Source organism: Lucilia cuprina, chromosome 4, assembly GCF_022045245.1.
Source record: "Lucilia cuprina isolate Lc7/37 chromosome 4, ASM2204524v1, whole genome shotgun sequence".
In the NCBI taxonomy this organism is placed as follows: Eukaryota; Metazoa; Arthropoda; class Insecta; order Diptera; family Calliphoridae; genus Lucilia; species Lucilia cuprina.
This window is the reverse complement of record NC_060952.1, coordinates 92896740-92909685: the sequence shown is the minus strand read 5'-3', so window position 1 is coordinate 92909685 and position 12946 is coordinate 92896740. Positions and strand designations below refer to the sequence as shown.

Sequence of the window (12946 nt, the reverse complement as noted above, 5' to 3'; positions counted from 1 at the left end):
TCAGTTCTAGTTCAGTTCTAGTTCAGTTCTAGTTCAGTTCTAGTTCAGTTCTAGTTCAGTTCTAGTTCAGTTCTAGTTTAGTTCTAGTTCAGTTCTAGTTCATTTCTTGTTCACTTCTACTTCTAGTTCTAGCCAGCAAAGTTATTTTCGAGACCAGATCATTGTCTTCGTTTTTATTATGACTACTCCACTTTGACATGTCATAGTTAATCATCTCTGTGATATTTCATATCGACTGGCAGCACTGTTTATTATTATTTATTTACATATTTGGTTTCTCTCTATTATTTTCAATGCACCACTTGCATACACATACAATTAAAACAATTCCCTTAACATACCAACAACAACAGCATTGTATAAATGTATAAGTAATGGTACGTTGAGCAAAAACTATAAAAATCATTGACCAAATACTCCCTAAATCAGCATTTAATCTGGACCAACATACATATACTCTACGCATTTTTATATTTTCTATGGCAAAGAGTTTAGAAATTTCAATTTGAATACAAACTGGTTTTGAATTTCCACCTTTTTTTAGAAATAGTAAATGTTGTTGTAAATGCATTTTGTACTTCAATCATTTGAAATTACTCTTTTTTTTTTGAAATAAAGTGACAGCCAAATATAAAAACGCTTAGATGGATGGATGGACGAAAGGACGAAGAAGCGATATACGGAAGCTGTTGAAAAACTTCAAGTCATATGCAGAGAGAGTTCGTTGAAATTTTAGTTATCGCCGCTTCTAATTACAAAATTTACGTGTCAAAACTGGTTTTTCTTGATTTTAAACAATAGTTTTTTTGTTAAATACATTATTCTTTCATAAATCTGGCCTTGGTCCATCTCGCTTTCTGCCTATTGTTTGTTAAGTAACGAAACTGCAACCCTTTTTCTTTTACCCACTTTGGGTTGTTTTCTTTATTTTTTTTTTTTTTTTGCTGATGATGATGATGATGCTGTTTTATCTTGTTAAATTTACGCTTGCGTAAATTTGTCTAAAATTTTCAAATTCTTAAGAAAAAAAAGGATGTTTCTTATGTGTGTTTTTTATCTATTTATTTAAGAAGAAAATGTTTGTGTTTTCAAAGATGGGACATGTATTCTTTTTAAGGGTTTAAAAAGAAACAAGTTTTCTTGGGAAATTTTATTGAAGTTTTTCCTTATTTTTTCTATTTTTAAGGATTATTTATGAAGTTTTAAAAGATTTTTATTTTGTTTTAGGTAAAATTCATTATTTATATTCACTTAATTACTGCAGTAACCCTTTTATTGTAATTTTAAAGAAAATATTAAAATTTTTGTAAAAAAATTTGTTATAGTGAAAAATGTTTATGTAAAAATGTTAATAAAAAGAAATAGTTATTATTTGAGATCTCTTATTATAATTTCCTTTAGATTATAGTCTACTCTCTACTCTATAGAACAAATCCAACTCTATTCTGTTTTAAAACATCTATTTAAGTCTTTACTACATAATCTACCTCAGATCTGCTTTAAAATCTACATCAAATTCTACTCAAGTCTGTACATTAGTCTCCTTTCTAGTCTCTACTTTATAGTGTATTTAGTCAGATTCTACTTCGAACTGTAGTCCCTTTTACAGACTCTACTCTGGTCTCTATTTCATACTCTACTCTAGCATTTATTTTAGACTGTACAGTAAACTTCTACTTTAGTTTTTCTTAACAATCCCTATTGCAGACTCCACTCTAGTCTTCACATTAGACTCCATTTCGCATTTATCCATTTCGCTTTAATCGTAATCCACTCTAGTCACCACTTAAGATTGTACTCTTATATTTGTTACCAACTTTAGTCTCTATCTCAGATTATAGTCTCCTCTCTAGTATCAACTTCAAATTCTACTTTAGTCAGATTCTCTTCTATTCTTAACTGTAAACCCTACATAGGTTAGGTAAGGTTGATAGGAGGATATAGTACAAACTTTAGTCTCTACCTCAGATTATAGTCTCCTCTCTAGTCTCAACTTCAGATTCTACTTTAGTCACATTCTCTTCTATTCTTAACTGTAATCCCTACTTAAGTTAGGTTGATAGGTGGATGTATACTACATCAAATCCAAAGAAATACACCTAGGCCACAATCGGGCCTGTTGTGCGCTCCTTATCTTGAAATAAAAGGGAACTGAATAAATTATTTTTCAGTGTTCAGAAATTCAATCTCCTGAACATAATTCCTAAGAATCTTCCAATCAGTGTTAGTCAGGAATGTTATTTCCGGAATAACATCACTTCTAAGATACTTGGATCTAACTTCGACGAATGCCTGACAGTGGCAAAGAAAGTGCTCCAGAGTTTTAGTGTCCTCTCCGCATGCTCTACATACATCTGAATCCGCTCGTCCAATTTTCCACAAATATGCTCGTAATCCTGTGTGTCCACTCAAAATACGTACTATCATACTAACTTCAAATTTGCTCATTTTGATGAGATTTTTCGTCTTACTCTTATCAGGGTCACCCCATAGGATTTTCGTGGTTCTATCCACTGTTTCATTATTCCAAGAAGTCTTATGAGATTCTCTCACCCATATTTTTAGTTTGGCTTTTGTTTCGTCCAATGGTTTTGGGTTCGTCAGGTTAATTGCCTCGAGCTCCCTTCCCTTTAAAGCTATTACTTTCGTTCTTTCGTTACCGACTGGGCTGGTAGCCATATGATGTGTACCTTACCTCTAGGAGAGTATTCAGTTAAAGCTTTCTTACAATCGGTGTTAGATTTAGTTCTATCTCCTGATATCGCACTAATTGCCTTCTGGCTGTCGGTAAATATATTAAGCGCTGTTGGCACCATATTTGTTCTAATGCAATTAACGCATTACGTTATTGCTCGTACTTCTGCCTGGAAGCTTGTGTTATGATTTAAATATTTTCTTGTGTTTTTATTAATTTCAACTAAGTCAATGATAATAAGTGATGTTTACATTTTGCACAGTAAACAAAGTCGTCACCTGTCATTGTTGTGTGTAGGTGTATAAAGAAAAACTGCAATAATATCGATAATACAGGTTTTATATGAGTTATACCGTAATGTTTACATTTTGCAATATAAACAATGTACGGTTTATAATGACTTCTATGAGTAAATGTACAGTAAAAAAGTAGGGTTCTATAAATCGACTTTCGAATAATCGAACAATTGACTTTTTGTCGAAAAAAGTCGAAGTCGACTATTTTGTTCCAAAAAAGTCGAGTTATCGAAAAGTCGACTTTGTAAATAAAAGTCGAAAAAAGTCGAAAAGTCGAAAAATCGACTTTTAACTAAATGCAAAAAGTCGAAAAGTCGACTCTTCATAAAATGCAAATAGTCGAAAGGTCGACTTTTCATAAAATGCAAAAAGTCGAAAGGTCGACTTTTCATAAAATGCAAAAAGTCGAAAAGTCGACTTTTCGTTTCAACTATAGAACCCCATTAAAAAGTATTTAAAACAATAATGCCAAACAGTTTTTTTCTTAACTTAAAACAAGTTCATATAAAATTACAGATTTTGAAAGTACATATTAACACTTTAAGATCAAATAAACGAATTCTTATCAAAAATTTGTTGCTATAAAGTTGTATTTTAAGTACACAAATACATATGTATTTTATTGTAAAAATGATCTTAAGTCATCAAGTCATAAAATGCAATAAGCATGTGAAACGCTTATAAAAAAGGACACGCGTGTTCTGGTTTTTCTTATTATTTCGAAACCTCCCTTTGTTATTAAAAAAAAATCTTAAAAGTATGACCATACTATACTGACCATTGTTAATTATCACTCATTATTAAACACGAACTTTTTTTCTAGCAAACTGACCACCAAAAGATGACACGCTTTTGTCATGTTTATCCCTTTTTGTATGCAAAAGGGATGCTTTTGTAAAACTATAGAGATTTTAAAAAAGGTCAGTTATTTCAATATGTTTTCAATTTGTACATTTGATTTGAAAAAAAGTAAAAAATTCTATCGTACGTACTACCTTTCATTATTATGCAAATTTTAGTAACGACATTTAATTTAAAAATATTGTATATATTTTGCTACAACTTTTCTACCCGCACTTTTTGCAGCTGGTTGTCATTTCCTCAATTTTTACAATTATATTTCAGCAATTTGTATTTCCGCGCCTGAAAACTACACTCACTCTGCTTTTCAGAGCATTCATGCACCATGACAAACTCATCAATACAATTATTGGTTAATCTTTATCTTTCATTGATACTTTGCTTTTTTCTATTGATTGAATTGAATTTTAAAAATTTACATATTTTGACATGGGTGCGCGTGCGCTATAGTAGTATTTGGTTACACCAGAAAATGTGTAACATTTCCTGCTTTAAAATAGGGTTGATATGCAATAAAACAACAGGTCATTTGCATAACACTAGACTGAAGAGATTGTGCAAAATTTATGCTTTTAAAAAAAAGTGCCAAAAAGTATTTAAACATTTTTGTTAGGAATTTTGAAGCCAAAAATAAAAATGGCGTTCTTCAATATTTGTCTTTTTTTGCAAATATTACACAACAAAGACATTTAAGAGAGATAAGTTTAAATAGTTAAAATATTTGAAATAATTTGCACAAAATATATTATTTATTATATAATTTATTACATATAAACAATTTTGGCGTTTTTTCTTTCTAATCTTAAAAGTTTATTATTCCACAAAACATTGTCAACTTCATTTTTTTTTAATTTTGTAATTACAGTTTTTTTTTATTACCAGCATAAAATTACACAAAAAATTTGCGACCTTTTTTATTCCAAAAATAATTGGGGTTAAGGGTTGCAAAATCGTAGTTCAACTTTTACACCTTTTTCTCCTTTAAATTTTCCGCTTTTAATTTCTCTTTAAAAAATGCTCTTAGTTGTATTCACTCTCTTTACATTACATAATTTGAAATACTCTTAAAACGTTCTCTTAAAAATGTCATACACTATGTAAAACAGTGGGATAGCCTAGACAAAAAATTGAACTAGAAATTTATTTAAATCTGTGAAAATTTAAAACGTCTGTAAATCCTTAAACAACGTTTTAATTGAGAAAATAGTGAAAATCTGTGATTTTCCACTAAAAATCGATTTTTTATATGGAAACCTTAAATTGGCTCTAAATCCTTAAATAACGCTCCAATTGAAAAAATAGTGAAAATCTGTGATCACTTATATTTCTCACCAAAAATCGATTTTTTATATAGAAAATTTAAACGTGATCACTCATATTTTACACAAAAATTGATTTTTTTATATAGCAAACTTAAAACGGCTGTGAATCCTTAAATAACGCTCCAATTGAGAAAATAGTGAAAATCTGTGATCACTCATATATCCCACCAAAATCGATTTTTTATATAGAAAACTTAAAACGGATGTAGATCCTTAAACAACGCTCCAATTGAGAAAATAGTGAAAATCTGTGATTACTCATATATCCCACCAAAATTCGATTTTTTATATAGAAAACTTAAATCGGCTGTAAATCCTTAAATAACGCTCCAATGGAGAAAATAATGAAAATCTGTGATCACTCATATTTCACACAAAAAATCGATTTTTTATATAGAAAACTTAAAACGGCTGTAAATCCTTAAATAATGCTCCAATTGAGAAAATAATGAAAATCTGTGATAACTCATATTTCCCACCAAAAATCGATTTTTTATATAGAAACCTTAAATCGGCTATAAATCCTTAAATAATGCTCCAATTGAGAAAATAATGAAAATCTGTGATCACTCATATATCCCGCCAAAAATCGATTGTTTATATGGAAATTTAAAACGGCTCTAGATCCTTAAATAACGCTCCAATTGAGAAAAGTGAAAATCTGTGATCACTCATAATTCCCACCAAAAATCGATTTTTTATGTAGATCCTTAAATAACGCTCCAATTGAGAAAATAGTGAAAATCTGTGATCACTCATAATTCACACCAAAAATCGATTTTTTATATGGAAAACTTAAATCGGCTGTAAATCCTTTAATAAAGCTCCAATTGGGAAAATAGTGAAAATCTGTGATCACTCATATTTCACACCAAAAATCGATTTTTTATATGGAAAACTTAAATTGGCTGTAGATCCTTAAATAACGCTCCAATTGAGAAAATAGTAAAATCTGTGATCACTCATATTTCACACCAAAATCGATTTTTTATATAGAAAACTTAAATCGGCTGTAAATCCTTAAATAATGCTCCAATTGAGAAAAGAGTGAAAATCTGTGATCACTCATATTTCACACCAAAAATCGATTTTTTATATAAAAAACATAAATTGGCTCTAAATCCTTAAATAACGCTCTAATCGAGGAAATAGTGAAAATCTGTGATCACTAATATTTCACACTAAAAATCGATTTTTTATATGGAAAACTTAAACCGGCTGTAGATCCTTTAAAAACGATCCAATTGAGAAAATAGTGCAAATCTGTGATCACTCATATTTCCCACCAAAAATCTATTTTTTATATAAAAAACTTAAATCGGCTGTAAATCCTTAAATAACGCTCCAATTGAGAAAATAGTGAAAATCTGTGATCACTCATATTTCACACTGAAAATCGATTTTTTATATAGAAAACTTAAATCGGCTGTAGATCCTTAAATAACGCTCCAATTGGGAAAATAGTGAAAATCTGTGATCACTTACATTTCTCACCAAAAATCGACTTTTTATATAGAAAACTTAAAACGGCTGTAGATCCTTAGTGTGAAAATATGTGATCACTCATATTTCCCACCAAAATCGATTTTTTATATAGAAAACTTAAATAGGCTGTAGATCCTTAAATAACGCTCCAATTGAGAAAATAGTGAAAATATGTGATCACTCATATTTCACACCAAAAATCGATTTTTTATATAGAAAACTTAAATCGGCTGTAAATCCTTAAATAACGCTCCAATTGAGAAGATCATGAAAATCTGTGATCACTCATATTTCCCACCAAAAATCGATTTTTTAAATAGAAAACTTAAAACGCCTGTAGATCCTTAAATAACGCTCTAATCGAAAAAATAGTGAAAATCTGTGATCACTCATATTTCACACCAAAAATCGATTTTTTATATGGAAAACTTAAATTGGCTGTAGATCCTTAAATAACGCTCCAATTGAGAAAATAGTAAAATCTGTGATCACTCATATTTCACACCAAAATCGATTTTTTATATAGAAAACTTAAATCGGCTGTAAATCCTTAAATAATGCTCCAATTGAGAAAAGAGTGAAAATCTGTGATCACTCATATTTCACACCAAAAATCGATTTTTTATATAAAAAACATAAATTGGCTCTAAATCCTTAAATAACGCTCTAATCGAGGAAATAGTGAAAATCTGTGATCACTAATATTTTACACTAAAAATCGATTTTTTATATGGAAAACTTAAACCGACTATAGATCCTTTAAAAACGATCCAATTGCGAAAATAGTGAAAATCTGTGATCACTCATACTTCACACCAAAAAATCGATTTTTTATATGGAAAACTTAAAACGGCTGTAGATCCTTAAATAACGCTCTAATTGAGAAAATAGTGAAAATCTTTGATCACTCATATTTCACACCAAAAATCGATTTCTTATATGAAAAACTTAAAATGGAAAATTATTCTGGCAACAGTGGTTGAGCGTATGAATAATTTGCTCATTATAACTGCCTTGCCTATATATGAGAGACTGCATAACCACATTGTTTGTATTAGCAAAGACAACAACCTTAACAGCTGTCTCATAAATTTCTTGTTTTTATATATTTTCTGTCAACATTTCATCATCAATGTGTTTTCTTTGAAATTGAAAACAAAAACACCGGGAACTGAGTCAAAAGTTATGTTTATTGTGAAAAATTGGAATATATTAATCAATATCCAACAAATAGTTAAAATACCCTTACGTTCTATGTCCGCCTCGTGTAAACAACAAACAAAAGAATTGAAACCAGTTGTCTTGGGAGTGCCTAGCAAAATGCGTGACAATCCGGCTGTGAAGAAAATTGATACTCCAGAATTTAGAAGTATATTCACCGAGGAACTAAATGCTTTAGTGGATTTATTTAAGAAATACAACTATGAGTTGAGAATAGCGGGTGGTGCAGTGCGTGATATATTGATGGATATAAAACCGAAAGATATAGATTTTGCCACCACCGCTACACCGGATCAAATGAAGGAAATGTTTACTACGGAAAATGTACGCATGATAAATGCTCGAGGCGAAAAGCATGGTACCATAACGCCACGCATTAATAATAAGGAAAATTTCGAAGTAACCACCTTAAGAATAGATGTGCGTACCGATGGCCGTCACGCAGAAGTTCAATTTACTACCGATTGGCAATTGGATGCCAATCGCCGGGATTTAACTATAAATTCCATGTTTTTGGGTTTTGATGGCACGGTATATGATTACTTTTATGGTTACGAGGATTTGCAGCAGAGAAGAGTGGTTTTTGTGGGTGATGCTGCAGTACGCATACAAGAGGATTATTTACGCATTTTAAGGTATTTTCGTTTCTATGGACGCATAGCGCGTGAACCTGATCAACATGATGAACCTACTCTGGAAGCCATACGCCAAAATGTAGACGGTTTGTCACGCATCAGTGGCGAAAGATTATGGTCAGAATTGCAAAAAATTGTAGTGGGAAATTTTGCTGAGGAATTGGTTTTGGAAATGATTAATTGTGGTTTGGCCCCATACTGTGGTTTACCTAAAGAAGTAAATCTGGAAGAATTTAAACGAGTATCACAGACTTTGAAACATTTCGACAAACCTCATTATCCCATTTTAATACTTATATCTTTACTACACTCGGTAGAAGATGCCATGAAATTGCATGAAAGATTAAAGCTTTCGGCCTATGAACGGGATTTAGCATTGTTTATAACCCAACAAAGAGATAAGGTAAATTTAACCATAATTAAGATCTTAACAAACAGATTCAGAAGAAATATTTCCTTTTAGGTTGATGTTGATTATAAAACTCTAAACGATTATCAAATTTTATGTTTGCAACCTTATGCTAAACGTGAATTTGTTGAGGAATTATTAAAATATAAAAACAAAAAGGATTTGTATATTTATTTAAAATCCTGGACTATGCCTAAATTCCCCTTAAATGGTAACCATTTAAGAGAAAAAGGCTGTGCTGCTAACAAGAAAATGGGTCTGATACTAAATCAATTAAAACTTATTTGGGCAGAAAGTGATTTTCAGCTAACAGCCGAAGAGTTACTGGACAAGCATTTACCTAATGTGATGGAAGCTTTAAGCTCACCTAATAGCTCACCAAACAAAAAATTAAAGACCAGCAAATAATATTAAAGAATTCGTGATGTGGTGTAAGTAATGTAACAAAAATAATTTTATTTAATTCATGTATTTTATGTGTTATTTTTTAAAGAAAATCTGTATGGGTCTTTTAAAACCCTTTTTACAATGATCAGGTACACCCATTAATTCTACGCTAGAAAAGCCCACTTCCGTTGAAAGCAAATACTCGCTAAAGTCTTTGGGCAAGAATTTCATTTCGTTAAAATTCTTAAATATTGTTTCCTGGTAAGAGAAAATAAAAAGAAAAAAAAACCGTTTAAGAAAAAGTTTAAAAATTCAATCCAATATCAAATTACCGTCATTTTCTTTCTTCGGCCATAATTGTCAAACGGTTGAGCTTCTAGTATCAACATTCCCTGAGGATTTAATTGTAAATACATACGCCTGAATGCCTGCTTAAGACCCTTATCACCAAAATTCAAATGTATCCATTTCGTTATGGATAAACATAATATCACATCAAATTGTGGTCTTTCAATTTCCAATAGCACTTCATTTTTCAATACATAATTGCCGTGTACAAATGTTATGTTGAAAGGAAACTTTTGCAATCTTTTCAATTCATTATCCATGGGTAAAGATTTTTTACATTTTATTAGATTTTTGATCGCTTGATTTATTAGAGATTTATCTATATCTAAGCCCACAATAGATTTAACTTCAAATTGTTTTGCCACCTCCATGGTAATGAAACCACTATTACAGCCTATATCTAATATTTGTTTATTTCTAAAGATTTCCTTTTGTTCAGCAAAGACATCTAAACGTATATCATGATAATCTTTATCCTTGTTACGATAACCATAATATTGACTATAGTTGCCATATATAAATTTCTCTTTATTCCCTTTCGCAGCACTAGTTGATGATGATGATGGCTTTGCAACTTCTAAACGTTTTTTAGGACTAATGGGAACTTTATTAGGCAGCTGCACTTTAGTGACAGTTTCTTTATCTATTGAAGAGTTTTGTGTTGTATATAGATTCTTATTTAGATCTTCCAGTCTCTGAGTGTTTTCTTCTTTATTTATTTGTTTACCATTTTCAATTTCCTCTGTATTGCGAATGTTAGGAACTTCATTGTGTTTTAGCTTTTTGCTTGTTTCATTGCAAGTTTCATCTACAATTTTCCTTTTTAATTGTTTTATTTCACTTTCCTCTCGTTCATTAGCAATATTCGGTTGTATTGACATCAAATCCATTTCCACTTTAAATTTTTGATGCAAAATTTTAGCCGCATGTTGTTTGGGGAGAATTCGTTAGGAAACGTTTATTTTGTAAACAGTTTGTTTATCACCAGCTGTTTGTAGGGACCGAAGGTGCCACCTTGGTTTAAGTATTTTCTGGGATTTTTTTAGATAAATGTGTATTTTAACCCCAAAACGAGTTCAGAATTGTAGACAATGTAAAAAATACATAGATGGAAAGATAGATAGATGGGTGGATGGATTATCTATCTATCCATCCTCCCATCTATCTATAGATAGGTAGATGGGTGGATAGATATTATAGATAGATAATTAGATAGATAGATGGGTGGATAGATATTATAGATAGATAATTAGATAGATAGATGGGTGGATAGATATATAGATAGCTAGATAGATAGATAGATAGATAGATAGATAGATAGATAGATAGATAGATAGATAGATAGATAGATAGATAGATAGTTAGATAGATAGATAGATAGATAGATAGATAGAAAGATGGATAAATAGATGGGTGGATAGATAGATAGACATATTTCATGCCTTTGTGTTTGCATAAGAAAAATAGAATGATTATTAACTCATCCCCTTTTCCAGACACAATTGACCCTCCAATACGTTTAAAGTATAAAAACAGCTGACTGTTACTTGTCCCCTCACCCCAAAAAACCGGCTATCATACACCACACTAAAACTCCCATAATTCCGGTAACAAAATGAACAAGTTGTTTTCCAGATTGTACAGATTAGAACAACAAACTTCGTGTTACTTGTTTTCAAGTCGGCAAACAGCAATAACACTTTCTGCAAATTGCAATAAACTCGAAAGCAATCGTAGATATAAGAAAATGACGAATGAAAAAAATGTATATGTTACTAGACCTGATGTGGCGGCCATAGGTTTAGATTTATTAAGAAAAGAGTAAGTTAAAACTGTGCAAACAAGTGTGTTTGTGGTATTATTACGTTTTATTTTTTGAAGATGTAATGTCACCACATGGAGTGAACCAAACCCAGTGCCACGAGAAGAACTTTTAAAACAAATCAAAGGCAAAGATGCTCTCTTCTGCGCTCTTACCGATAAAATAGATGCCGAAGTTATTGCTGCCGCCGGTCCTCAGCTGAAATGTATTTCAACCATTAGTGTGGGTTACGAACATATAGATTTAGAGGCCTGTAAAAAGAATGGCATACGTGTTGGTTATACACCCGATGTTTTAACCGATGCAACAGCCGAATTGACTTTGGCTTTGTTGTTATCTGTAAATAGGCGTTTGTTGGAGGCTAATAAGGAAGTCTATAATGGTGGTTGGAAATCTTGGGCCCCCAGCTGGATGTGTGGTCAGGGTTTGAAAGGTTCTCGTGTGGGCCTCTTTGGTTTTGGTCGTATTGGTCAGGAGATAGCCAGTCGTTTGGTACCCTTTAAACCTTCTCTTATCACCTACACCACACGCACTCAACGCCCCGAAGAAGCCAAGAAAGTCCAAGCCACCTATGTATCTTTCGAGGAAATGTTAAAAGAATCTGATTTTATTATAGCCTGTTGTGCCCTAACACCCGAAACTAAGGAAATTTTCAATTCTTCAGCTTTTGGTCAAATGAAAAATAATTGTATTTTTATAAATATATCACGTGGTGCTGTGGTGGATCAAAAAGCTTTGTACGAAACTCTTAAGCAGAAACGTATTTTGGCGGCTGGTTTAGATGTTACCACACCCGAACCCTTACCCTTGGATGATCCTCTCTTGACTTTGGATAATATTGTGATTTTGCCTCATATCGGCAGTGCCGATATAAATACTCGCACCGAAATGTCACGTATTACAGCTGTTAATATTTTAACCGGTCTTAAGGGTGAAAAAATGTTGGCTGAAGTTACAATTTAAATAAGCAGGGGAATTGCGAATTCAGCAAGGAGTTATTAATAAAGTTTACAAGAATTTTGTAGCAATTTTTGTTTGAATTTTTTTAAAGGTGGATTTTGTAAATTCTTAGACATTAGTTAAAAAGGGTTGTATATCAATGTGTACATCCACTCGGAGACCCAAAGATACATTGTGAATCTCTTTAATAAAGAACCAGGAGAAAAAAAAAAAGAAGACAGAAGATAAGAGAGATGAGAAGAGTGAGATTTTCCCTGCAAAAAGATAACGGAAAAGGAATGTTGTCATGGAAGGGAAATCCTTAATTGTCTGTTATCTGAAAATCCAAAAAATTCCTCTGATGAAGCCCATAGTGTCACCTAGGTTACACCCTGCTACATTTCCTAGTTCATCGTAGAATCCTTTACCTAGCCATTTCAGTCTCAGGACTGTGGCATAAAATATACCCTACTATCCCCAGTTCTTTGTCCTCACACAATCTGCAAAAATCCTGTGTGTTACCTAC

The 12946-nt window shown here is 31.7% G+C and overlaps 3 protein-coding genes across 6 annotated transcripts in view; 2 read left to right on the top strand and 1 right to left on the bottom strand.

Annotated features, from left to right (window-relative positions):
* The window catches only part of LOC111682685 (CCA tRNA nucleotidyltransferase 1, mitochondrial), a 62813-nt gene extending 53359 nt beyond the window's left edge, over positions 1 to 9454 (top strand). For 2 of the 4 annotated variants that reach the window (XM_046948751.1, XM_046948750.1), the window contains exons 3-4: positions 7945 to 8918; positions 8979 to 9454. In XM_046948751.1, the coding sequence (XP_046804707.1) occupies positions 7945 to 8918; positions 8979 to 9332 (1328 nt within the window). In that variant the 3' untranslated portion in view covers positions 9333 to 9454. Of the gene's footprint in view, positions 1 to 7761; positions 8919 to 8978 lie in introns of those variants that run through there. The other 2 variants (XM_046948749.1, XM_023444678.2) reach the window with 2 other exon arrangements.
* Positions 9343 to 10632, bottom strand: LOC111682686 (probable RNA methyltransferase CG1239). Its single transcript, XM_023444679.2, has 2 exons — positions 9644 to 10632; positions 9343 to 9569 (listed from the first exon to the last, which is right to left on the bottom strand). Exons 1-2 carry the CDS (start codon positions 10547 to 10549, stop codon positions 9405 to 9407), a joined length of 1071 nt encoding a protein of 356 aa, XP_023300447.2. The 5' UTR covers positions 10550 to 10632; the 3' UTR covers positions 9343 to 9404.
* Positions 10633 to 11241: 609 nt separating this feature from the next.
* LOC111682689 (glyoxylate reductase/hydroxypyruvate reductase) lies at positions 11242 to 12509 on the top strand. The gene is made up of 2 exons (XM_023444682.2): positions 11242 to 11480; positions 11541 to 12509. Exons 1-2 carry the CDS (start codon positions 11275 to 11277, stop codon positions 12442 to 12444), a joined length of 1110 nt encoding a protein of 369 aa, XP_023300450.2. The 5' UTR covers positions 11242 to 11274; the 3' UTR covers positions 12445 to 12509.
* Positions 12510 to 12946: the final 437 nt, after the last annotated feature.